The sequence below is a fragment of the Poecilia mexicana genome, unplaced genomic scaffold (genome assembly GCF_051168715.1).
Source record: "Poecilia mexicana isolate PSO_F unplaced genomic scaffold, ASM5116871v1 scaffold_18, whole genome shotgun sequence".
In the NCBI taxonomy this organism is placed as follows: domain Eukaryota; kingdom Metazoa; phylum Chordata; class Actinopteri; order Cyprinodontiformes; family Poeciliidae; genus Poecilia; species Poecilia mexicana.
In genome coordinates this window covers 607,045-633,420 of record NW_028263387.1, presented here as the reverse complement: position 1 = coordinate 633,420, position 26,376 = coordinate 607,045, and the positions used below count along the sequence as shown (strand labels likewise).

The window sequence follows — 26,376 nt, the reverse complement described above, 5'->3', positions numbered from 1 at the left end:
TTAAAATAAATATTTTACCACGACTGCTACACCTGTTTCAGTCCCTGCCACTAACTATTCCGCAAAAACAATTTGTAGAATGGGACAGATGGATTTCAAGGTTTATATGGAACAGGAAGAAACCCAGGGTCAGATATAAAACACTTCAGCTCCCAAAAGACAGAGGAGGTCTGGGTTTACCAGCCCTAAAAGAATATTTCTGGGCCGCACAAATTAGACCTCTGGTATGTTGGTGCAATGATGACTATGTTTCAAAATGGAAAAATCTGGAAATAGGTAGAAAAGACATAGAAGTTAAAAATTTAATAGCACATAAAAAACTCTTAGGCAAATTAAGCAACAAGCTAGATTCAATAACTAAAACTACCATTGAAATATGGAACACAGTAATTGATAATTACAAGTTAGAGAAGGAAACAAGGAGTTTGAGCTGGTTTGCTTGGGATCTGAGGTTTAAACCAGGTATTTATGATACAGGTTTCAAACAATGGGCAAATAAAGGTGCCACAGCAATGTGTAAATTGACTGAAAAGGGCAAACTGCTGAGCTTTAATAGCTTAAAGGAAAAATATGAACTGGAGGATCAAGACCAGTATAGATACCTGCAAATAAAAGATTATTATGAGAAAGAGATAAAAACCAACATAAGTAAAATAATAGAGATATTTCATAAGGCCTATGAGGGGAATAAATTACGAGTTATTTCAGCACTGTACCAGGGACTGATGGCAGGCTGGAAGACATCTACTATGTACATTAAAGAAAAATGGGAGGACGAATTGAAGGAACACATAAGCGAGGAAGAATGGTTTAAAATTTGTAAAATGCAGTGCACAGCCACCTGCTCCCGTGTGTGGAGGGAATTTAATTGGAAAAATATGATTAGATTTTTTTATAACACCAAAGATCAGGACCAGGATGGTATCCAGTTCACAGCCATGCTGGAGACTTTGTGGCCAGTCTGATGTAGGCCACACGCACATATTCTGGTCTTGTCAAAAGCTAACCACATACTGGCATAATGTTTGCCTTATCTTGAAAAACATATTGGGATATGGAATACCCAGATCATGTAAAACACTCTACCTGGGATGCCTCACACACGATGTAATTCAAAAGGATGATGAATATCTGTTAAAAATATTACTTTCAGCATCAAGGAAAACTATCACAAAATTATGGTATAGACAAGACCCCCCTGCGGTGGAGCAGTGGCTGAGCATTGTGGAAGAGATCTTCATAATGGAGAAAATCACATATAGACTAAGATTGCAGGAGGACAAGTTTGACGTTAAATGGAGCGACTACAGACGCAATGAGAATGCCATTGTATCCGGTTAAATATTGACACGGTTGTCCAACATTGTATATGAAGTTGAATGTATTGATGCCTCTCCACTGAATGTGTTCAGAAATGTTCAATAAAAAATAAGTATTAAAAAAAAAAAAAAACAGAAACAAGCATAAAAACCAAAACATCTACAATAGTGACAGTACTATTAATAATAAAATAATAATTAGTGCAAAGTAGCCTACAAATTCTTTGGAGAGCGGTGAGGGACCTGGATAAAGGCTTGGGAGGCACTGGGCCGAAAAAGGTTGAGAAACACTGATTTAGACTGAGGTCAAGAATGACCCTCTATGTTGTAAAGGTTGTAAACCCCTGGCCTAGAGGTTTGAGAAGACAGAAATAAAACACAGCAACACTGATCCAGGAGTACTTTCTGTTTTAAAGGAAAGTTAAAAGTTAATGGCAGTAGTAGCTGCTTGAGTAGGAGAGACACACGGCTAAACAGATCAGCTCTGAGCCTGTTAGGATGAAAAAGAGCAGATCCATTCAACATAGTAAAAGCTTAGCCAATGGCTTTGTCGTGTTAAACACTGGAAGACAGTATGGAGGACCAAAACTGACATAGTTAAAAATAAAAGCAGAAGTGTATAGCTTTTGTTTTTCATTTTCCTTGCACGTGCATTTTCATCAATAACTATATAAGTCTTGAAAATAAAATATATATTTTTAATTTGCCTTTCTGTATGCAAGAGTTTGTTCTTTTCAGATTGAATCATCTCCTTTTTTCACTTTTCTTTATGCATTTCTGCCTCATTATGCAAATGAGGAAGGTGGTGTCAAGGCTGTCCAGCAGTTTATAGATGAACTGAAGCTTAACAACTACATCAGAAAATAGTGTTATAACTCCTGATTTGATCATTTTTTGTGTGGACCCTCAGACAGAACATGTTTCAGTTAAGCGTTTTTAATGGACTCAGAGGGTCACTGTCAGGATTTTCATAGTTTGGACAAAGCAGTCACTGAAGTTGACTTCTGATTGAAGCTTCAGGAGTCCTCCGAAGCTACCAGCTGAGGTACATCAATGAGGTGCAGGTTTTTCTGTAGATTATAAGGAAACTGTAATATTCAGAGGCAACTCCATGGTGCACTGAAGAATGAGTTGCTGTTTTTGTTGAGCTTAGAGAATGAGAAGAATAACAAGCCTTGCTGATCTGCGTCGGAGGCCGTCTGACCAGCACCCTGACATCCACAGACACACATTTAACACGCTGCTGTCTATCCGGCCATGCTGCTAGCGTGAGCAGTGTGTGGCTATATCTGCCTGGTTTATACTGGATTGTATTTTATGGTGGCCTATAGAGTCATGAAGACATGGAAAATAGTTGCACGGACATTGAAATGAAGAAGAATCTTGAAGAAAACTAGGTTGGTATAATTTTTTAATGACTGTATGTTTAATAGTTACAAAACAAGTAGTTATTTTTGTTTGTACCTTTAAATTTACTCATAAATATTTCTGTTTTGATAAACATGTTTGCATGCATATAAAGTAAATATGACTTTAATTTAAATTGTTCTTTGTGGGTGTATAACTTGTACACACTACTATGTCTGTGATTTTTGATCTACATATATGCTTTAACATCTGATTACTCTTCTCAGGGAACAGATGAAGGTGGCCCATGGCTGACATGGTGAACAATGAGGAAAACCATCTGCATTGTGAGCAGCACCAGAACTCCAGGATGAATTTCGTCCAGAAGAAGCAGCCATCAGCAGAGAAGAGTTGAGCCAGACATCAGAGGAATAATAAATGCTACCTACCCGTCTCTTTTCTTATAACTACCCACACATATCTTGTAGTTTGCATGGTTTTGTGGCCTTGCTAACATTTTTTGCCTACTTAACTAGCATTAAAACACAGAACATCCAGAAATGTGATGAACTTGGGTTAGGGAATAAATGGTGAGCATAGTTTGGTCTCAGTATCCATCCAGTCTTGTCTTTTATCTAAAATTATTTTTTGGCACAACCATTATTTTAAAATGACAGTAAGTTCTGTTTTATCCCACTCTTCTATATTCATTTGTATTTTTTATAGAGTTGATTTAAAATTCAGGTTGACTAGATCCTTTAGGTCAGGAGTGTCAAACTCCAGTCCTCAAGGGCGACTTGTGCAGTTTTTAGATGTGCCACAGGTACAAAACACTGGAATGAAATGGTTTAATTACCTCCTCCTTGTGTAGATCAGTCCTCCAGAGCCTTGCTAATGACCTAATTATTCTATTCAGGTGGTGCAGCAGAGGCACATCTGAAAGTTGCAGGGCAGTGGTCCTCCAGGACTGGAGTTTGACACCTGTGCTCTAAGTCTTGTCTAAGCTGTATTCCCAGATATTTTGTGCTCTTTGGGACCCACTTAAAATTGTTCCACTATGTACGCTTGGCACGTTGTCATGGTGGCATGACATCAGATTTACTCCAGTTGATTTATATCCTGATATTTTGGAATATGCCTGGATAGTATCCATTAAATGTGGCAGAGCTTCCTCTTGGAGAGATTCAAATTTCATTAAATGTTTGTGGTAATTTGCTTTTCAAACATATTTTTCACTGCTGATGTAATATTTTAATTTTAAGTTCCATGTTTTCATTAGCTATAATCATGAAGGCAGAAATCGGAGAGGAAATCGGAGAGGAAAAAGCAAAAAAAGGAGAATGAAGCATTGTAAAAAGAACAAATCTTTTTATAAGGAAAAGACAAAACAAACTATTAACAGATTTGGTCCTCCATAAGACAGGGCCAAGTGTATCATCTATGGAGAAGAAGATCATTACGCTGATGACCGTCACCATCCAGGAAAGTGTTACAACTAAGCATACTAAGCAACATGACATAACATTTGACATGAACATCAGTAAGTCTTCATGAATATTTGACAGTTGTCAAAGTGTCATTCGGTAAATCATGACACTTTTAATACAAAGTTGACATAATTCAAAATGTCTCTGTTATGACAACTTGACATTAACCAAGAAATCCTGATCTGCCATAAATTTGTTATAAAAGTATTACCGATTAAACTTTAAAAATTATGTAGCTTTATGTGGTAATATTATATTCCTCTGCCATTTTGTTTAGTCTTAAATTTCTTAATTTAATTGATCCCAGGGTTTTACAACAAGATGTCTACAAAGCACTTATGTATGGAGGACCAAAACTGACATAATTAGAAATAAAAGCATAAATATATATTTAGTTTTTCCTGTTCCTTACACATCAGTTTCCATCAAGTAATGTATATACTTTCTTTTTCATTTCCCCTAAACATGCGTTTTTGTCAAGAAAAGTAAATATTTTGTTTTGTTTTTTTCTTATACAAGCCCTCGTTCTTTTGTCATTGCCGCTTCTCCTCTCCTGTTTTTACTTTTCCGTGTGCATCGTTATATTAATGAGGAGAACTGCCTTCTATGTCCAGCTCCTCTACTGTTGGTCAATGGAGCTTTGGAACCAACGTCACTGCGTCAGACATTGTGGGGCGTTAGGTCCAGTCCCTCGGTTCCATCTTTACAGACCACAGACCAAAACAAACTTTATCCCGGTGGTTTTATTGTGTTACTGAATAGTAACACAATAAGTTAGTTTCAAGTTGGATATCCAAATATTCCAATATCCGCTGAGCAAGCGGCGTTTAGCACAAGGTTGATTCAATTTATAAACACTAATTTCGGCCTGCCGTTCTCTCACTCCCTCTTCAGCCCTCAGAGGTTCACTTAGGGACTGTCAACAAATCTCCGAACCAAACACTCCTGTCAAACAAATGTTAATAAATGACTTGCCTTGTGACCAACTGATACCAAAAAGTGGTAATTCATGCTTTTAAATGAGACACACTACCCTCTATTAAAATGTCAAGTCATATTCAATATTTTAAATAACTTTCATGTTAAATAATGTTTTTTTTCAATAGCTTCCATATTGTGTGCCACATTGACTAGAAATGAGCATGTAATTATTGTACTAAACTCTATATATGAGGCACATGGATTTTTATTCTATTTTAACTAAATTTTTATTTTTGTTACTTATTTTTTTATGTTTAAATTTAGTATTTCTCTTCAATAGCTTCTAGGTCATGTACAAAGGGTTTGTTCTACAGTTATGATGGTAGTTATAAGTAGTCCAGTGTGTTCCACTTTACTTGAGGTAAGACTTAATATTAGTGACTCTGTTAGTATAGCATTTGCCACTGTAATAACACTGAATGACATTTTTACAATTGTTGCCATTTGTTTCACTTGAGGTAAGAGTTAATATTAATGACATTGTAATGACATCTTCATAACTGTTGCTACTTGTTTCACTTTACTTGAGGTAAGAGTTAATAGTAATGACTCTAAATATAGCATTTGACACTAATAACACTTAATGATATTTTCATAACTTGTCATGGTTTTGGGTAGTTTCTTTGCCCACATGCAGAACACACTCAGGAGGCAAGTGATAATGTCCTAGTCTGGACAGGTTTGATCTGGGATACGTGGAATGTGGGATGAATGCGAAGAGAGGGGGAAGGTGAAGATGGACTGCTGTGGGACTGATTATGGAGTCAATCTCATACGGGCCAATGTATTTGTGGGCGGGTTTCATGAAGACAGACTTGAGAGGCACATTACCTGCTGATAGCCAGACCTTCTGTCCAGGTGAATATTGTGAAACAGGAATTCTTCTACAGTCAGCAAAACAGCGGTTCTGTTCTGAGGTGCGATGTAAGGCTTGGATGGTTCTGGACCAGATGTGTTTGCAGCGGCGGATGTGATGGTGGACTGATGGTGATCGTTTTCATTTGTAGGAAAAAGTGGAGGTTGATAGCCAAGGGAAACTTCAAATGGGGACAAACCAGTAGCAGCAGAAATGTGTGAATTATGTGCGTACTCAACCCACGGAAGGTACTGGCTACAGTCTGCGGGGTTGGATGAGGTGAGGCATCTGAGTCTTGATTCTAATTCTTGGTTCATTCTTTCTGTTTGTCCATTAGACTGAGGATAGTAACCGGAGGTGAGAGTGACTTGAGCATCGAGAGCAAAGCAAAAATGTTTCCATACTTGAGATGTGAACTGGGGACCACGATCAGATAGGATCTCTTGGGGAATGCCATGGAGTCTGAAAACGTGCTTGACTAAGAGCTGAGCTGTCTGGAAGGTGGTTTGTAGTTTTCTGAGGGGAATAAGATGACAGGCTTTGGAAAAATGGTCAATTATAGTGAAAGTTGTGGTCATACCTTTGGAGAATGGAAGTCCAGTGACGAAATCGATTGCGATGTGAGACCAGGGACATTTGGGGAAAGTTCTGTTTGGGGGACCGGTACCAGGGTCAGGTTCAGTGAGGTGGGGTTGTTTTCTGGAATCTTCAATGTCCCAGGAAACTGCTCCAATGGTGCAACTGGGAGGTAGGTAGGATGAGGGTAGGGTCTTGTCTTGGTCATCATCAGAGAATTGTCGGGAAAGAGCATCCGGCTTGACATTCTTAGAAACTGGGTGATAAGAGATGGAGAGATTAAAGCGTGAGAAAAATGGAGACCAGCGAGACTGACAGGGGTTAAGACGTTTGGCAGATTGGAAGTATGAGAGATTCTTATGATCAGTCCAGACCAACACGGGAAATTCTGCGCCCTCCAACCAATGACGCCACTCCTCCAAGGCATGTTTTATGGCAAGAAACTCTTGGTCTCCCATGTTGTAATTGCACTCAGTGGGGGACAGTCTGCGGGAATAAAAGGCACAAGGATGAGTCTTGTTATCAGAGGATGATTGTGAGAGAACTGCACTAACCCCTCTATCAGAGGCATCAACCTTGAGAATGAATTGTTTATGTGGATCAGGTTGAATGAGAATGGGGGCTTTAGCAAAGCGGTCTTTGAGGTCAAGAAAAGCTGAATTAGCTTCCGGAGTCCATGAGAATGGAATCTTGGTAGAAGTGAGAGCAGTTAGAGGTGCTGCGGTCTGACTGTAGTTTTAAATGAAGCGGCGATGGAAGTTAGCGAAACCTAAAAACCTTTGAAGTTGTTTGCGTGTCTCAGGTAGGGGCCAATCCAGAACAGCCTTGACTTTCCCTGGATCTGTGCGAACCTGTCCGCCCTCGAGGATGTAACCAAGAAATGTTAAGATGTCTTAAGAAATTCACGCTTCTCTGCTTTTACATAAGGATGATTCTCAAGGAAACGCTGAAGAACCAGGTGGATGTGTTTTTGATGTTCTGCCAGGGATTTGGAGTAAATGAGAATGTAATCTAAATATACGAAAACAAAGACATTCAGTAAATCACAAAGAACGTCGTTAATTGGTGCTTGGAAAAATGCGGGAGCATTACAGAGTCCGAAGGGCATGACCAAATATTCAAAATATCCGATGGGGGTTTTAAAAGCTGTTTTCCACTTATCTCCCTCCCTAATGCGTACAAGGTAGTAGGCGTTGCGGAGGTCTAATTTGGTAAAGTGGGTTGCTCCATAAACAGGTTCGAGCGCTGAGGAGATAAGAGCTAATGGATATTTATTTTTTATTGTGATCTAATTCTGATTTTTGGCCACACAAAAATAACAGCGCCAAGTGGGGAGGATGAGTGGTGAATGATTCTAGCTGCTAAGGAGTTACTTAGATATTTTTCCATTACCTCTCTCTCAGGACGGGAAATGTTGAAAAGTCGGTTCGTGGGTAAGGGAGCTTCAGGAAGTAAATCAATAGCACAATCATAAGGACGTAAGGACGATGAGGTGGGAGAGAGGGTGCTTTATTTTTACTGAAAACCACTCCCAGATCGTGATATTCAGCAGGGTAGGGGAGTCATAGGGTCAGCCCCATCAGGATCTGTCAGGCTGGAACCTGGAGGAACAGCGGACCGGAGGCAGGAAGCGTGGCAGTTGAGAGACCAAAATTCTATGCTCAAGTCTGACCAGTTGAGAGGTGGATTGTGCATCTGTAACCACTCAAAACCTAATACTATGGATGAATGAGAGATGGGGAAGACAAAGAATGATATGCCTTCATGATGGTTACCTGACAAGATGAGTTGAAGAGGTTTGGCTTTGTGTGTAATCAGAGGCAAGCCTCTCCCATCAAGAGCTGAGACATAAAGAGGAGAAGGTAATGGAATGGTTTCAATGTTAGACTAGATTACGAAAGATGAATCAATTAGGTTTCATTCACAACCAGAGTCAATGAGAGCAGACAAATTGATCGATTCAGAATTAAAACAAAGCGGAGCTGAAAGCAGAAAACTGGGGCATGGATTTCTCCTGAGACAGTCCGCCAGTTTTCCTTTGTCTACTGACGGACCCTCTCTTTTGGCCGTATTGGGCAAGCCGCAATATAGTGACCGGGAGAACCGCAATAAATGCATTGATTGGCTTGGATGCGCTGTAATCGTTCCTCCGGGGTCAATCTGGTTCTGCCTATTTGCATGAGTTCGAGATCACTGTGTGAAACGGCAGCAATTTACAGGAAGCGGTGATGAAGTAGGTTTGGATGAAAAGCGCTTGGATCGATCTCTATTACGGTCTCTTAATCGATTATCCAAACGGTTGGCCAAAGAAATGAGTTCATTTAGAATACTGGGTTTGTTTAAAGGTGCCAACTTGTCTTTAAGAGTCATTGAAGGCATGAAAGAAAACACTCTATAAATCTGGTGAATTCCAGCCAGAGGCTGCAGCCTTAATTATAAATTCCACAGCAAATTCTGCTGCAGAATGCTGTCCCTGTTTTAATGTCCATGGGTTTCTAAATGTTGACTAAACGTTTGTTTGAATTCCAGTAAAAAGTCTTCAAATGAACAGCCAAAACAAGAGTGGTCCTGGAAATGGGCTTCAGCCCATTCTACAGCCTTCCCAGTGAGAAGGCCTATGATATATGATATCTTAGCATCATCATGGGGAAAACTTTGATGTGTTCGGTTAAAAACTAATGAGCACTGTAATAGAAACCCCCAGCAGCACCCAACGTCACCTGCATACTTATCCGGTATAGGTGAGCTGATGTCACGGAAAGAGGCGGAAGGCTTGGAAGCCAACTGAGTAACGGAGGGAGCATTGGGGATGATTCCCAATGCTCCCAAGGCTGATTCCGGAGATGGTTGCAGATTCTGTAAAAGTCTTGCTAAATGATTCAACTGTTAATTTGTGTTTTCTTGTTGTTCACAGAGAGATCTCAGGATGGCGTCATGGGATTGAATGAGCGCATTCTGTTTGGAGAGCGCGCTCCCGAGTGTGTCAGTGGGATCTGTCTGGCCCGAGTGTTCTGTCATGGTTTTGGGTAGTTTATTTGCCCACATGCAGAACACTCAGGAGGCAAGTAATAGAAAATAAAGTTTATTGTACAAAGATGACTATGAATGTGAGTCTTCAGTCTGGGAAATCGGGGAGCCAGGAGTTGGGGACGGAACTGGAACAGTGGACAGCGGTGAGTGGCAGGAGATGACAGGGTAAAAATGTGTAGAAGCAAAAAGTGATTCTTACTGGTGGCGCGGAGAAAGAATCTGTGGGGGGAGACGGCACGTGTGGGGAAGCGTCTTGGTGTCGGGGAGATCCTGATACTGTCCAAAGGGACAACCGCCTGGTGGTGGAAGACAGGTTCGCAGGTATGAGGAAGAGAAGTTGGATGTTGCCAGCCGTGATATGTGATCCGGAGGAACTTCTTCAGAAGAAACCATAAAAGCTAACAGGCGTCAAGGCACTGGCAACAACTCCTCTTATCCTCTGACTGATGAGCCCAGATGAATTGCAGGTGTGCAAGATGCATAGCAGGTGCATCCTCCACAGCGGCTCATTTGCTCCCTCTGGAGGACACTGAGGAAGGCAAAACCCACACAGAACCCAAAATCCAGCCTCCTGACATAACTGTTGCTATTTGTTTCACTTTACTTAAGGTAAGAGTTAATAGTAATGACTCTGTAAATATAGCATTTGACAGTGTAATAACGCTTAATGACATCTTTGTAACTGGTGCTATTTGTTTCACTTTACTTGAGGTAAGAGATAATATTAATGACACTGTAATAACACTTAATAACATCTTCATAACTGGTGCTACTTGTTCCACTTTCCCTGTTGTAAGAGGATTTAACTGTTATTAAATCATTTGACAGTGTAATAAAGCTTAATGAAATCTTTATTGTTGGTCCTATTTGTTCCACTTTATTTCAGGTAGGGGAAAATATTGAGCTTTTGACAGTGTAATAACACTTAATGACATGACTACTATTATGACATACTTATGACATGATGATTCTTGGTTAATGTCAAGTTATCTTAATGAAGACAATTTTGACTAGGTATGTTGTCATAACAAAGACTAGGTGTGCTGATCGATCAGCCACCGATCAAAATCAGTAGATTTCCATGAAAACGTGTATGATCGGTGATCACCGATCACGGTCTCACCAAAACTGACTTCGCAGCCTGCGTGTGCAGCTCATCTCGTCTTTCTTTCACATTATGCAAGTGCGCAGCAACAAATCCTAAGCGATGCCATGTGGAACTTTAATGCTCTAAGAGTGAATGGGGATATTTGAGTGTTGCGGGGGAAAACCCGGGGTTGAAGCACATCAAAATGCATCAACACAACAAATCTGACATTTAACTCTCACACAGAATGTTTGCTTAACACTGCAGCATCCAAGTTAAACAGACAAAATATTTTGCATATGTATTAAAACGTTTGCTATGTCTTAACATAAGACGGATAATCTCTGCAAAGATCTCTTCTGCCTCCTCCTGTGCTCTGCAGAATTACTCAGCCCAGTCAGAAACAACCAATCAGAACCAGAACAAAACAGTCATGTTCTCAGGAAGTTTTGATTTAGTAACTCAGGATTGTTTATTTTGATGCAACTGGTGTTTAACATTGAATGAATGTTTCCTTTTTTACTTGACATTATTTGATATATGCAGTGTTATGAGATTTATTTGATTTATATATAAATTAGGCTTTTGAGAGTCTTACTGTTAAATATTGTTTTACTGATTGCAGGTTTTTCAGTTGTCCTTTTGACTGAGTAGCTGCTCTATTGTGCCTGCGAGTGTTTTGCATGTTATATGTCTTAAATTATGTGAATTTATTGCCAGATCATTTTTCCATTTCGGAAGATCACATATTATCATTTATACCTAATGTGAAAAATTAACAGCCAGTCAAGGTGATCGGCATAGATCGGAGATTGGCCTCATGGGTGATCGGTATTGGAATTGGCAGCAAAAATCCTGATCGGAACATCCCTAACAAAGAAATTTTTTTCTAGATTAATGTCAAGTTGTCATAATTTTTGAATTATGACATATTAAAAAAGTCACATTTTGAATAATGTCAAGTTTGTATTAAAAGTATCATGATTTACTGAATGACACTTTATGACAACATTCATAAATATTCATGAAGACTTACTCATGTTCATGACAAGTGTTATGTCATGTTTATGACATTGTCATGTCAGTCTTATTCACACCCTGTCAAAGTGTTACCAGCCAAGCTTATCCACTGATCTTATCTACCTCAACAAAGGCCTAAGAATCATTCACTGTCCTCTTTTGCTCTCCCATGAGAAAGGTTTGACTGACAGACCGACCCACCATGGGATATCTGCATATTTACAGTTAACAATAGTTACCCCACTGTTGCCAACTCAGCAACTTCCTTGTTATAGTAAGCAACATTTCAGACAAAAAAAAAATTGGTATTGGCCAAAGTCGGAATCGGCAGATAAGGCTTTTTAAAAGATCAGTAATCGGCCAGAAAACTGCGATCGGTGCAGCCCTACTAGCAACCAACAGTAAACCTGTAGTCTGAGAGGGAAAGGTTCTGTTGGGAATATATGGGCCAACCAGATCTCTACTACATTAGCTCAAACAATGGGATCACAGGATCAGCTAAGGTCCAGCTCTGTCCTTCTCTTCTTAGTGTGAAGTGATTGTAATAACAGCACAGCCTGATGAGGGGCCTCCCTCTGGTGCTACAAAGAGACTGAATCATCTGATCAGACACATGCCTGATTTTCTGAGGCCACTACATGCCGTTTGTGACAATGCAAGACAAGAAACTTTCATAAAGACCTTATTGAGGTTCTCATGGCATCAAAAACAAGCAAAATTATGATCTACAACTGAGTACTGCATAAGGTTCACTTCTGCAGTCTTTTCCAACTCATGGGTGTGTGTTGGTGTTTGCAGGTGACCACAGTTCCTTCGGCACAGTCGTTGCATCTGCTGGACTTCAGTTTCAGTGATTTCGACTTGTCAGACACTGAAACCACCCTGGCTACTATCCGCATGTTTATTGACCTCAAACTGATCCAGAACTTCCAGATGAAGTACACGGTAAGAACTTGCCTATATTCTGTATAGTTAATATATTTCCTTATCCTTCTCTTCATTTCCTATATACCTTGGATTTCTTTAATTATAAGTGCTGTCAATAGATTTACATTTTTAATCAAATTACTCACTCTGGCACTGTAATTAATCACAATTGCTATGCCTAACTTTGTAAGCTTGAAATATAAATATGCATGCAGTTGTGTGAGTCCCTCATTCTGGCTAATCCCAATCAATTAAAATGCAATAATTGTATTTATTTATGTATATGTTTTTTTGAAGCAGAAAGCAGGTAATGCAGACTTCCAGTACTTAACAGTAACCAAGTGAAATTTACTCCACTACACATTCATACAAGTCTTAGCACACTTATTCAGGGGACAACTGATAGATAAGACATAGTTAATTTCCACTTCTTTATGTATAAAAGAAATATATAAGAAAGTTGCCAAAAAATATTTGAGCGGCTTTTAGTAAAAAAAAATATTTTGGTAATTCAAACTAAGTTTGGTCTGATTTAACTTCAGACAGACAGAAAAAATGTGTATATGTGTTTGTATGTGGTGTATGGGTGTGTGTTCTTAAAATCTTAACTTCACTTGTCTAAAAGTAACTCCTTGCAATGTCTTTCAATTCATTTTGTAAAGAAAGGCAAGCTGGCCTTGAATATGTTAATCACAGGTCTTAAATTTTGTGGCACTACTATTTCATCTTGTTTTCTATGTAGTCTTTTGTTGTGGGACTTTTCTGTCAGGCAAATGTTTGAGTCACTTCCTCTATGCTTTCTCTGTCTTGAAGCAGTCAGGTTTGTTTGAATTAACTAGGTTCTGATGTACTCTTGCTAGCTAGTTGTGTATTGTGTATACCGTTTATTGATCTATGTAAACAGGTTCCCTATTTTATTAATGGCAAAAACTATTAACTTCTTGTAGTGCATGATGGTGAGTAAACACATTTTACTTAGTTTTAACAAATAGTGACTCTTTTCTATAGTTGCATTCATCTGTCTTTTACAGCTATATGTGTTCCACTTTATAAGTTGACAAAAGAGCAGATAACAATAATACTGTCAAATGTTTTAACAATGAATACAATACAATAATAAAGATGAAGTAATGACAAAAGAAAGACAAAACTAAAATATGTAAAACAAATAATTAAATCCCCTCTGAGGTAAGATAGTCCACACATTCTTCACAATGGTATTTTTTATGGGTGCAAATGTGTACAGTGAGTGCAAAAGGGCGGAGATACATTTTGTTAATATCTGCGGAGGGTGACCTCACAAAAACAACTTTGATTGTAGAAAATGAGAAGACAGTCAGTTTGACATTAACACGGAGAGCTGACACTCTGACCACCCCACAGCTTCTCACCCAGGAAGCACACTGGGTGAGATTTACTGTACTAATAATAGTACATTATTAGTATTCCAGAAGATTCATTACTGCAGTCATTCATTCTAATCTATGATCATTTTATGATTACTATGGAAAAAATAAGCCAGAATTTGATTAGCTGAATAATGCTGTAGAGTTCTTGTGGTGCCTTGCTTGAATTATTTCTGCATACTGTTCCTGATGAGCACATAGAGCAGCAGGAAACACCAATTTATGGCAAGAGGGTTGAGTCTCCACTCAGACTGCACAAACAGACTGAGTGAAGACTCAGACTGTTTGTCTGAGTCCTCCAAACAATAACAGTTTGGTTAGCACTGTTTGTCCTGCTTAGCACTGTGTAAAATCCTACTTGCTTTCAGTGACGCTTTACTTTATGACCAGTGTCATAAAGCCCCAGTCTTAGACACAAGGGGGAGCGAGCAACTCAAAAATCCAAGGAACAAACATCAAATTGAAAGTCATTTGTTACAAAATCGCCTCAAAGGTAGGCTCAATAAAACAGCTCTTTTCTAGGTGTTTGCCATAGTCCAACAATTGTCTGTAAAAGTCACCGGGTGAAGGGCCACATTTGATATCTGGTGCCATTGATTGAGCCCCACTTGCTGTGCTGCTTGCGACCGTAGTGATCTGCCTGCAGCGTACTCCTCAGGCCCACACACAGCTGATTCTGTGCCACTCTGGAACCGCTCCACTCCTCAGGTATGACATGCCCTCTCCAGGAAGATGCTCCCCGCTGCCCTGGTCATCAGTGCTGGCCGTCTGTCCACCTCCCATGACTCTTGCACCTAACATGTGGGTTCTCACTCCTTGTCCTGGAGTGCATCCTTTTATCTGGCATCAATTAGTCTTTACAGACACCTGCATGATCAGTCAATTACTCCTTATTAGACAACCAGAGTGTCTTTGAAGCAAAACACTACTAAAATCAAATGCAAAAATAAAAATTTCCACTGTGTAACATTTACTCTGTATCAGGTGTGTTATGCTCTCATATTTTGTGCAAGAAAGAAAGCACAACAAAATGCAAAAACTAGCAACTCTCTAAGGTGATTCAAATAAATAAATAAATGATGATCATATTTTAGATGAATTAGCTGTGGTCAGGGCAGCAACAGCTCTTGGGTAGAAACTGTTTATCAGTGCATCTGTTTTTGACTTTATTGCTCTGGAACGCCTCCTCCAGAGACAGAAGAGGGCAGCCAATCAGTCTCTGGGTGGTTTATGACTCTCTGGAGCTGCTTCATCTCTGCAGTCATGGGTGTAGAGAAAATAGAGTAAGGGGCTTAGAACACATCCTTGTGGAGAACTGGTTCTGGTGCTCAGTGCTGAGGACAGGTGGGTCGCACTCTCAGGAAGTTCATGACCCAGCTGTTGTGGAGTGACTCACATCCCCAAGGTTCCTCACCAGTCTGCTCCGAATGAGGGTGTTAAAAGATGAGCTGAAGTCCAGGAAGAGCAGCTTCACATAGCTCCTTTGCTGTTCCATGTTTGTCAATGTGGAGTGCAGAGCGGTAGCGATTGGGTCCTCTGTAGACCAGTTGGTTCTGTGGGTAGAGTGAGGTTTCTCAAAGCACTTCATGAGGATGGCCCTTAGTGCCACTGGCCGGTAGTCATTGAGACTACTAATGTTCTTGTTTGGCAGAGGGATGATGAAAGACTTTAAGCATTGTGGGTGGGATGGAGCACTGGGTGAGGAACTGATTAAAGATGCTGGTAAAAACCCCAGCAGCTGATCTGCACAGTCCCTCAGCACTCTCCCTGTCACAACGTCAGGTCCAGCAGCTTTCTGGAGGTTCGCTGGCCTCAGATTTCTCCATACTTCCTGTACAGTGATGGTCTGGCAGTGGAGGGATGCTGCTCTGCTGGTGATTCAGCCTCGAAATGGGCAATGAATTTTGCCAAAGACACTGAACAACCTCAGATTATCACAAGCTTTCTGTAGCATTTGTTGCTTAAAATACTTTAAGATTTAGGAGCACAGAACATGACATAAGGTGCTCCCAAGGTGGTGATGATGGTCACCACCTTCATCATCATCATCATCATCATCATCATCATCACCATCTTATCATTAGCTTTGTTCCGATCCAACTGTCATGCTAATCTTGAATGAACACTTAAAGTGTTGCAAAAAAGAATAAAAAAATAAAAATTTGGTGCATTTCTACGAGTTTGGAGCAAATCAACCAGGCTAAACAATTTTGCCAGACGTTGACAGTCCTTTCATAGATGTAGATAAAATGTAGTTTGCAATAGTTTGCATGGACCACATATTTCAGCAAAATGGAGAGTCTGCACCTCTGTGCTGCAAGTTTGGAGTTTTGTTCCCCGATAAGGCACAGACCCACCAGTGGATTGGAAAGTTTTCTATGTAGGAACTTTTTCTGCAGATGACAAAAAAGTTCCTTTTTCGATTGTTTCATCTTTCCTCTAGCGATTTAAAGCCAAAAACCACCAAAAGCCAAAAACCAAGCGAGTGTAAAAATGTTTTTGTGAAATTGAGGAAGTTATTTCCATTGACCTTTTCTAGTCTAATATTCCAAAATATGCATGAAAAACATTTCCAGAAACAGCTAGTGTCTTGGCTCCTCTAACGCACATGTTAGCTTCAGCTCTCTATCTTCAAAAATGAACTAAGATCAAAGATTTCTACAAACAACGTGCTCTGGATATAGACCACCCAGGCACTGACCTAGGACTCAAACTTTTATGGCAACAACTTACAAGAAAGCAAAAAACAAGATAAATATTGGCAATAATGTGCAGCCTCGACTGACACCCTTTTTCTGTTGTGAACATAAAATAAATCTAAAGCTCAACATTGCAATGAATTAAAATGCTGTTTTCTGAACTTTTAAACTAATGTTCATGTGCAAATTGCATTACACAAAGCTTTGCAACATTAGAAATATGATTTTGATTTAGTAAACTATGGATTAAAGTTTGTGTCATCTCCAGCAGGACCTCTGTTTTTTGTGGTTGTCAAACTTTTACCACTTCTTTTATCCTCTACAGGCCTTGTGCCAGTGGGTTCTGAGTGTCAGGAAGAACTACAGGAAGAGCGTGGCCTATCACAACTGGAGACATGCACTGAACACAGCACAGTGCATGTTTGCTCTGCTAAAGTCAGGACGCTTACAGGTAGGTCCTGATTTTTCAATTATGCCAGAGCTTCCATACACTCAGCAGGGCCATTTTCTATAAGGTTGTATAAAGCTACAATATCCATTCTGAACAATATTTAATAATGAGAACTGGGTTTACTTGTCTCTTACATATGTAATAAGACACAAGTATTTAGCCCTGTATTTTACATACAGGGTTAAATATACAGCTAAAATTATTCACATCAAGATTTTGTTTTTATTTGACTGGCATATTTCCTGGGAGTAGAAGTTATATTAATGTTTTGAAGTGTTGATCTGTGGAGGGAGCTAAAAATTGAAGTGATGGTGAGGAGACCTTCTGGCCTCAACGACTTGTATAAATAACATTTGACATGCCATTTTTAATAAAAGAATAACTTAAAAACTTTTAAAAAAACTTATTCCATAGATTAAATCTATAAGATTAAAAATGACTACATTCCATTGCTTTGTCAGTGTTTGAGAGAAGACTACAAACTCCTTTGTAGAATAAAAATCATTTTATTAGTTGCTTCACTCCATTCATATTTTTAACTGAGTTAATTGCAGGGTCTATAATTAATCTAAATTAATCATATTTTAATAAAAAAAATCCCTATGTTGACAAGATAAACATTTTTGATTCAAAAACCTTTTTTGCTGCAAAGTGTTAAATAAATAGACATTTTAGCTCAACGCCAAAGATATTTATAGTTTTTAATCTGTTCTTTTTCACCATCAGATTGGTGCAAAGGGTTATTCTTGGCTTTCAGCTTTCCAGAGCTGATCATTGATGGAACTTTTTTAGAAAGGCCATCCTGTGGATACTGACATGAGCATTGAGGATGTCTGTGCTGCTGCTACATGTTGAGATACTATGTTGCCTTGAATAGCTTTGCTGGTAGGCTAACACCTTGTAGCACAACTAAAAACATAACCACATAAAATCTTGCCATGGTGTTCACAGCTTATATAGAGTAGTATGCAAAAATATTGAGTCATTCTTTGTTTATTTAGTTTTCACTTCAAAGAGTCAGACTGTCTTGTAGCATTTGCTCTTCTAATAATTTACAGTATTTCTTTAGGTATTGACTGGTTTGTCACTCATTTTTCTGTAATGAACATAATCAGTGGCAGCAGTTCTAAGGAAGTAATTCCATTCCCTTTTGGACAGAATAACCTGAATGATATGGAGATCTTGGCCCTGATGATTGCAACTCTCTGCCATGACTTGGACCACAGGGGAGTCAACAACTCCTACATACAGAGGTACAGTAGGAAGTCAGAAAGGGTGAGATGGAGGCTATACATGTAATCAGTGGATTTACAGTGCAGGTGACTGCTATGTCACCATTGTGCAGGAGTGATCACCCATTGGCCCAGCTGTACTGTCACTCTACCATGGAGCATCACCACTTTGACCAGTGCCTCATGATCCTCAATAGCCCTGTACGTATACAGACATAAACACACAAAATATTCAGTCCAACATATTATTTTTATAGCATGACTAAGTTTAAGAAATATTAAAATCTGCTCACATTTATATAATTGTACATAAATTACAATCACAGGAAAAGGCCATGACTTTCAAAGAGCAACTCTGTTTGTGGCACAGAGTAAGCTTGAGAATAGTTCTGGTTTAGATTGAGAAATGCCTAATTAATACCAAATTCATAATGTGACAGGTGAATGTGCAGCAATGGGATTTGTGTACTGGGACGTTTTTTGTAAAGTGCCTTGAGATGAGCTGCATTGTGAATTGGCGACTATAAGTAAACTGTATTGAAACTGAATTAAACTGGGTGTGTTTGTGTGAGCATGTGTATCATAAGGTATGAGTGGTGTTCTTACTTGCTCACTGGTCTTATATGGATGAGGAAGTGGGGATTTCATATTTACTATTGACTGTGTCATAATGTGCATTTAGTCAAAAAAAATTAGAGTCAGCTAGATCTAAATCAAGGTTGATTGTAAATGGTAAAGATGAAAAATGTCTACCCCAAATACATTTACTAACCAGGAGAAAACAAAGATAACACCAGATTGAGTTCCAACAATTCAAAAAATTCACCACATCATTTACATCCAAATAAACAACTGCTAACAGTGTTGAAGGGGTAAAATGAAATTCAAACTTTCAGCAAACGTTAATCTTTATTTTTTCTGCCAAGATGAGACATACCTTCTAGGTAGGCATTAATCTTGTCATTTATTATTTATTGTAATAAATTTCTTATAAGAATTTTCATGTATTGTTATCATGATAAATTCCAATTACATTTACAACAGAGGTGTGCCAATCGGCCACCGATCATAATCGTCCCATTTCCGTGAAAAAGTGTATGATGGGTGATCGCCGATCTCAGTCACTTGTTGCTGATCACCAAAACGATCACCTTTATCTCACTTCATAGCCTGCGTGTGCAGCTATCTCCTCTTTCCTTCACACTGCACAAGCACACAGCAACAAATCCTGTTGTGTGGAACTTTACTGGTCTGAGAGTGGGTGGGGGCGTTTGCATGTTGGGGCAGAAAATTACCTCGGGGGTGAAGCATCAACACAACGAATCTAGTATGGAATTTAAAAAACAAACACTTCACCCTGCCAGTGTATGGGTCTGTTATGGTGAAGAGAGAGCTGAGTCAAAAAGGATAGCTCTCAATTTACTGGTCGATCTACATTTCTAACCTAATCTATGGTCATGAGCTTTGGGTCATGATTGAATGAACAAGGTCATGGATACAAGCAGCTGAAATGAGTTTTCTCTGTAGGGTGTCTGGGCTCTCCCTTAGAGATAGGGTGAGAAGTCATCTGGGTCATTGGTCATCTTGGAGGGACTCAGAGTAGAGCTGAGAGGAGCCAGTTTAGGTGGCTTGGGCATTTGCTCAGAATGCCTCCTGGACCACTCTGTGGTGAGGACCCAGAGGAAGATGGACACGCCGGAGGGACTATGTTTCTCTGTTGGCCTGGGAACGCCTTGGGATTCCCCCATAGGAAAAGGCCCAAGTGGCTGGGGAGAGGGAAGTCTGGCCTCTCTACCTAGGCTGCTATCCCTGCACCCCAACTCTGGATAAGCGGAAGAAGATAGATGGATGGGTGGATGGATGGATGGATGGATGTCAGGTTTTAATATTCTTAAGCTGATCAAGGTGTGTAGACAATCACACCTTGATCAGCTGCGCAAAGTTGTGCTGCATAAATATTGAATGTTTTGGAGAACATTGCCAATAGAAGAATTGGGAGAGAGCGTTTGATCAGAAGCCATATTGATCTGCTGGGAAATGTTGATGATGTTTTATTAGCGTTGAGATTGCCCGGACTGATCGTTCTTGAGCTCTCCACAAAGCTCCAGCTATAAAGAAGGAGTTGTGTGGTTGTGTGTTACCGGTGCAGCTGGAGCTGCTGACAGATCGAGATAGTCATCCTTTTTTTCTTTAAAATTTATTATTTTTATTTTTTTGTGAGATTACCTTAATTTTTCTTTTTATTTTATTTAAAAGCTTTTATTTTAAAAAGATGTGTTTTTTAAGTAAAAGCACCTTTTTTTAAAGCACCTTTTAAATAAAATATATAATTATTATTATAAATACTTTTTGTCATGTTGAGGTCTAACTTCCTAACCCACATGCAGAACAACTCCAGAGGCCGAGAATGATTTAAGAGATTTATTACAACAAAGGGGAAAAAACAGGTAAACAATCCGGGAGCGTTTGGGACTGGATCTCAGGTCAGCTATGGAAGAAACAGACGGTAAGTTTGGAGTCGTGGAAATTTGGAGATGGCGCTGGCTGAGAGCTTACCTCCGATCGGGAGGAGAAAGGACTGGGGGGGGGGAACCCTGGGAAATCCGGAGTCTGTTTGAGGCGCAGAGGACTGCGGGCTGCGGCGGCGTTGGAGGACGGACAGGTAAGTTTGGAAGCCTGAACTGTTCTGCCAGAAGCGAGGCTGCCGATCTGTAGGTCCGGAAGGGTCCTGGGCAGGATCTATTTTCAGCACGTCACAGGACAATCAGCTGTAAGAGGTCAGAGACACAAGTGGATCAGAATTCTGGAAGCAAACAGGAAGAGTTGAGCTGAAGTGAGCCTGTACCATAACTGGCTAACAATCTGGCAGGGAAGTGTCAGCAGCCTCCTCTAGTTATACAGCTCCTGATGGCAGAACGGTTTCAGGTGCGTAGGTCTGGAGACGCCCTCAGATGGAACAAAGCCTCCAGCGCCCTCTGGTGGATGAAACAGCTCCAGATCCCAACAGTACCCCCCCCTCAACGACCGCCACCTGGCGGTCCAACCGAGGAAGGCAGGGAGGAACGATAATCAGAAATCAAAGAAGGATCTAAAATAAAAGAACCAGGAACCCACATCCCATCCTCCAGACCGTGGCCCTCCCAGTCGACCAGGTACCGCCAACCTCGGCCTTGTCGACGGGAGTCCACGATCCGGCGGACGGTGTAAGCAGGATGCCCGTCAATTTCCCGGGGGGGTGGAGGGGGCTCGGACGGAGGGCACAGCGAGCTGGTCAGGACAGGCTTGATCTGCGAGACGTGGAACGTGGGGTGGATACGGAGGGAAGAAGGCAGACAGTAACCGGACAGCAGTAGGACTGATGATGGACTCGATCTTGTATGGACCAATGAAACGAGGAGATAACTTTTTGGTCATGGATTTTAGTGGGATGTTCCTGGAGGATAACCAAACCAGTTGACCAGGTGTGTAGTCAGGAGCAGGACGTCTCCTCCGATCAGCGAAACGGCGGTTCTGTTCGGAAGAACGATTTAGTGCTGTGACAGTGTTCCGCCAAATGGAACGACAGCGGCGAATGTGGTGCTGGACAGATGTAACGGCAATCTCTTTCTCATCCGCAGGAAACAATGGAGGCTGGTACCCTAAGGAGACCTCAAAAGGAGAAAGACCGGTAGCTGATGAGACGTGAGAGTTGTGTGCATACTCAACCCAATGAAGAAACTGGCTCCAGTCAGTGGGGTTGGTGGAGGTGAGACATCTGAGTGTAGACTCGAGCTCTTGATTCATGCGCTCAGTTTGTCCGTTCGACTGAGGGTGACAACCAGAAGATAGACAGACTTTAGCTTCCAAGGCAGCACAAAAACTGACGCAACTGTACAACTGGGGGGCAGAACATTGGCTGGTGTCTCATCGGACTCTTCGGTAGAGTAGAGTCGGGACAGAGCGTCTGGTTTAATGTTTTTGGACCCAGGTCGGTACGTGATGGACAGGTTGAAACGGGAAAAGAAAAGAGACCAGCGGGACTGACGGGGATTATGTCTTTTGGCGGATTGAAGGTATAAAAGATTCTTATGGTCTGTCCAGACCAAAATGGGATGCTCTGCGCCCTCCAGCCAATGTCTCCATTCCTCCAAGGCTAATTTGATGGCGAGAAGTTCTCTGTCTCCAACATCGCAGTTCCTTTCAGCAGGGGAGAGTCTACGAGAGAAAAAGGCACAGGGGTGAGTCTTTTGGTCAGATTCGGAACGCTGAGAAAGCACAGCTCCGACTCCAGAGTCTGAAGCGTCAACCTCTAGGATGAACTGTTTCGTGATGTCCGGCTGAATGAGGATAGGAGCGTTAGCAAACAGAGTCTTCAGCTTTTTAAAAGCCGTTTCTGCTTCGGGGGACCAGTGGAAGGATCTCTTAACTGAGGTTAAAGCAGTCAAGGGTTGGGCCGTCTGACTATAGTTCCTGATAAACCTCCGATAGAAATTAGCAAACCCCAGAAATCGTTGAAGTTGTTTTCTATTCTCTGGAGTAGGCCAGTCTAGAACAGCTTTGATCTTCTCCTCCGATGGTCTTACCTGTCCGCCCTCGAGCACAAATCCCAGGAAGGTGACTGATGGACGGTGAAATTCGCACTTCTCAGCTTTTACAAACAATTTATTCTCCAGCAGCCGCTGGAGTCCTGGAATAGATCAATATGTCGTCAAGATAGACAAAAACGAAGATGTTCAAAAAATCTCTCAAAACGTCATTCACTAAGGCTTGGAAACAGGCAGGTGCGTTTGACAGGCCGAAAGGCATCACTAAATATTCGAAATGGCCCAGAGGTGTCTTAAAGGCGGTTTTCCACTCATCACCCTCTCGGATCCTGAGAAGGTGATAAGCGTTTCTTAGATCTAATTTAGTGAAGACAGTTGCTCCCTGAACCGGTTCAAACGCTGAAGCTAGGAGAGGTAACGGGTACTTATTCTTGATGGTGATCTGATTTAACCCCCGGTAATCTATACAGGGTCGAAGGGAACCATCTTTTTTGCCCACGAAGAAAAACCCCGCCCCGAGCGGAGAAGACGAGTGGCGAATTATTCCTGCTGCCAGTGACTCATTTATGTATTTCTCCATACTTTCTCTTTCTGGTTTGGAAATATTATACAGCCGACTGTTGGGCAGAGGCGCTCCAGGTAGGAGATCAATGGCACAGTCATATGGGCGATGCGGAGGTAGAGAGAGAGCGCTAGCCTTACTGAACACGGGGGCTAAGTCATGGTAGTCTGGAGGGATAGTAGAGAGATCGGGTGGGTCTGCCTCCTGCTGGTTTGCCGGTGACTGACCCGTCGGGACGGCAGAATGGAGACAGGTGGAGTGACAGGAAATAGACCAGGATTCAATATGCCTCTTAGACCAATTGATTCTGGGGTTATGAAGAAGAAGCCAATCGAAGCCCAGGACAACAGGTGAGTTGGCAGCCGGGAAGACAAAAAATGATAACATTTCACGATGGTTACCTGAAACCAGGAAATCCAACGGCTTAGTTTGGTGTGTAATGTCAGGTAGTTCCTTGCCGTCTAACGCTGAAACTCTGAGGGGTGTGGCTAACGGATAGGTTTCTATGTCTAGTTGCTGGACTAAGTTTGAATCGATTAAATTTCTCTCACAACCAGAATCTATCATGGCAGAAAATGTCAATGATTGGTTATCAGTGAACAGGGTAGCTGGTAGCAGAAGACGAGGAGAATTTCCAGATTGTAGATGGTCCGCCAGTCTCCTCATTTCCTCTGGCGGACCACGGCTTTTGCCTTGGAGGGGCAGGTGGAAATGAAATGTCCAGATTCACCGCAGTACAGACAGAGGTTCTCTTTGAACCTTCTTAATCTTTCTTCCGGGGAAAGCCGAGTACTCCCGATCTGCATCGGCTCCGTTTCGGCTGGTTCTGAAGATGGAAAAGCAGAATTACTGGTTTTGTCAGAACATGATCTCACAAACGGGAGGCAACTCTTGGTTCTTTCCCTATTTCTGGAGCGTAGCCTATTATCCAACTGGATGGTGAGGCTTATCAGTTCCTCCAGGGTCTTAGGATCATCTAAAGTCGCTAACTCATCTTTTATCGAGTCGTTTAATGCATGGAAATATGCGCTCTTGAGAGCTGTCTGTCCCCAACCTGAAGCTGCTGCCTTAATCCTGAAGTCAATAGCAAACTCAGCCACCGATCTTCTGCCCTGTTTCAGTTCTAGCAGACTTCGGGAATCCGATGTTTTATCTGTATCCTGGTTAAATGCCTGCTTAAACTCCTTCAAAAAGTCATCAAACGAGCAACCGTAATCTGCGGAGTTGGGAAATCTAGCCTCGGCCCATTCTAGCGCTTTTCCTGATAGATGTGACAAAATGAAAGAAATCTTTCTTCCATCATGGAGGAAACTCTGAGGGGAATGATTGAAGATTATGGTACACTGAAACAAAAATCCTCTACACTTGCTTACTTCTCCTGAAAATCTTTCAGGCAGGGACGGACGGAAATCTGAAACTGCAGAGTGAACTGAATCTTCAGACCTAGAAGTGGATTGTGGAGCCGGAACTGGAGCGGGTGCTGGGGCGGCCGCAGAAGCCTGTGAGCTAGATCCTTGCAAATAACTTGCAATCTCCTCTAATCGGCGGTTTGTTTCCGCTTGACGATTATTTAACTCTCGCAACGCGGCGTCATGGTTCTGAATGAGAGTGTGCTGTTGTTCCAAGGTTCTCCGGAGTGTTTCTGCAGGGCTAAGTTGTTGGCCAGATTGTTCTGTCATGTTGAGGTCTAACTTCCTAACCCACATGCAGAACAACTCCAGAGGCCGAGAATGATTTAAGAGATTTATTACAACAAAGGGGAAAAAAACAGGTAAACAATCCGGGAGCGTTTGGGACTGGATCTCAGGTCAGCTATGGAAGAAACAGACGGTAAGTTTGGAGTCGTGGAAATTTGGAGATGGCGCTGGCTGAGAGCTTACCTCCGATCGGGAGGAGAAAGGACTGGGGGGGGAACCCTGGGAAATCCGGAGTCTGTTTGAGGCGCAGAGGACTGCGGGCTGCGGCGGCGTTGGAGGACGGACAGGTAAGTCTGGAAGCCTGAACTGTTCTGCCAGAAGCGAGGCTGCCGATCTGTAGGTCCGGAAGGGTCCTGGGCAGGATCTATTTTCAGCACGTCACAGGACAATCAGCTGTAAGAGGTCAGAGACACAAGTGGATCAGAATTCTGGAAGCAAACAGGAAGAGTTGAGCTGAAGTGAGCCTGTACCATAACTGGCTAACAATCTGGCAGGGAAGTGTCGGCAGCCTCCTCTAGTTATACAGCTCCTGATGGCAGAACGGTTTCAGGTGCGTAGGTCTGGAGACGCCCTCAGATGGAACAAAGCCTCCAGCGCCCTCTGGTGGATGAAACAGCTCCAGATCCCAACACTTTTACTGCTACCAACAAGGACCGTTGCCATAGTTGTTGCTTCCCGTGGTGGATTAGGGTTCCAGGTATTAATACTAATTTACATATGTATTTATGGGTGGCGACAGGGTGGACCAGCAGCTGCGCTCTATTTCCCGCAAAGTGGGATGTGTAAAGGCTTTATATATGTGCATGCATGGCTTTATACATCCGAATTTTCTAAATTTGTCTGTACACCAATTTTTAGTGAGAAAACTGCACACTCTCTTATACATGAGGCCCCAGGCCTCCAGTGGAAGCTCACAACTTCTATCCATAGTTACTTCAGAAATCAGGAAATTAAAGAAATGGTTTGGCAACTATAAATTGTCACTAAATTTGAACAAAACTAAAATTATGGTTTTTGGAAACTGTTACAAAAAAGCACAAACTCGAATCCAACTAGAGAGTGTGACTCTAGAAAGGGTATACGATAATAAATTTGTATACCTGTCATGAGTTGTGGGTGATGGTGAGAGAGGACGCCAAGGACCCAGGTTGAAAGATGAATGATGAATTTAATGGT

The 26,376-nt window shown here is 41.4% G+C and overlaps 1 protein-coding gene across 1 annotated transcript in view; it reads left to right on the top strand.

The window, feature by feature from the left end:
- The window catches only part of pde5ab (phosphodiesterase 5A, cGMP-specific, b), a 139,259-nt gene that overhangs the window by 96,828 nt on the left and 16,055 nt on the right, over positions 1 to 26,376 (top strand). The window contains exons 13-16 of the mRNA XM_088015949.1: positions 12,502 to 12,648; positions 17,061 to 17,186; positions 18,345 to 18,439; positions 18,532 to 18,619. Coding sequence (XP_087872075.1) covers positions 12,502 to 12,648; positions 17,061 to 17,186; positions 18,345 to 18,439; positions 18,532 to 18,619 — 456 coding nt within the window. The remainder of the gene's footprint in view (positions 1 to 12,501; positions 12,649 to 17,060; positions 17,187 to 18,344; positions 18,440 to 18,531; positions 18,620 to 26,376) is intronic.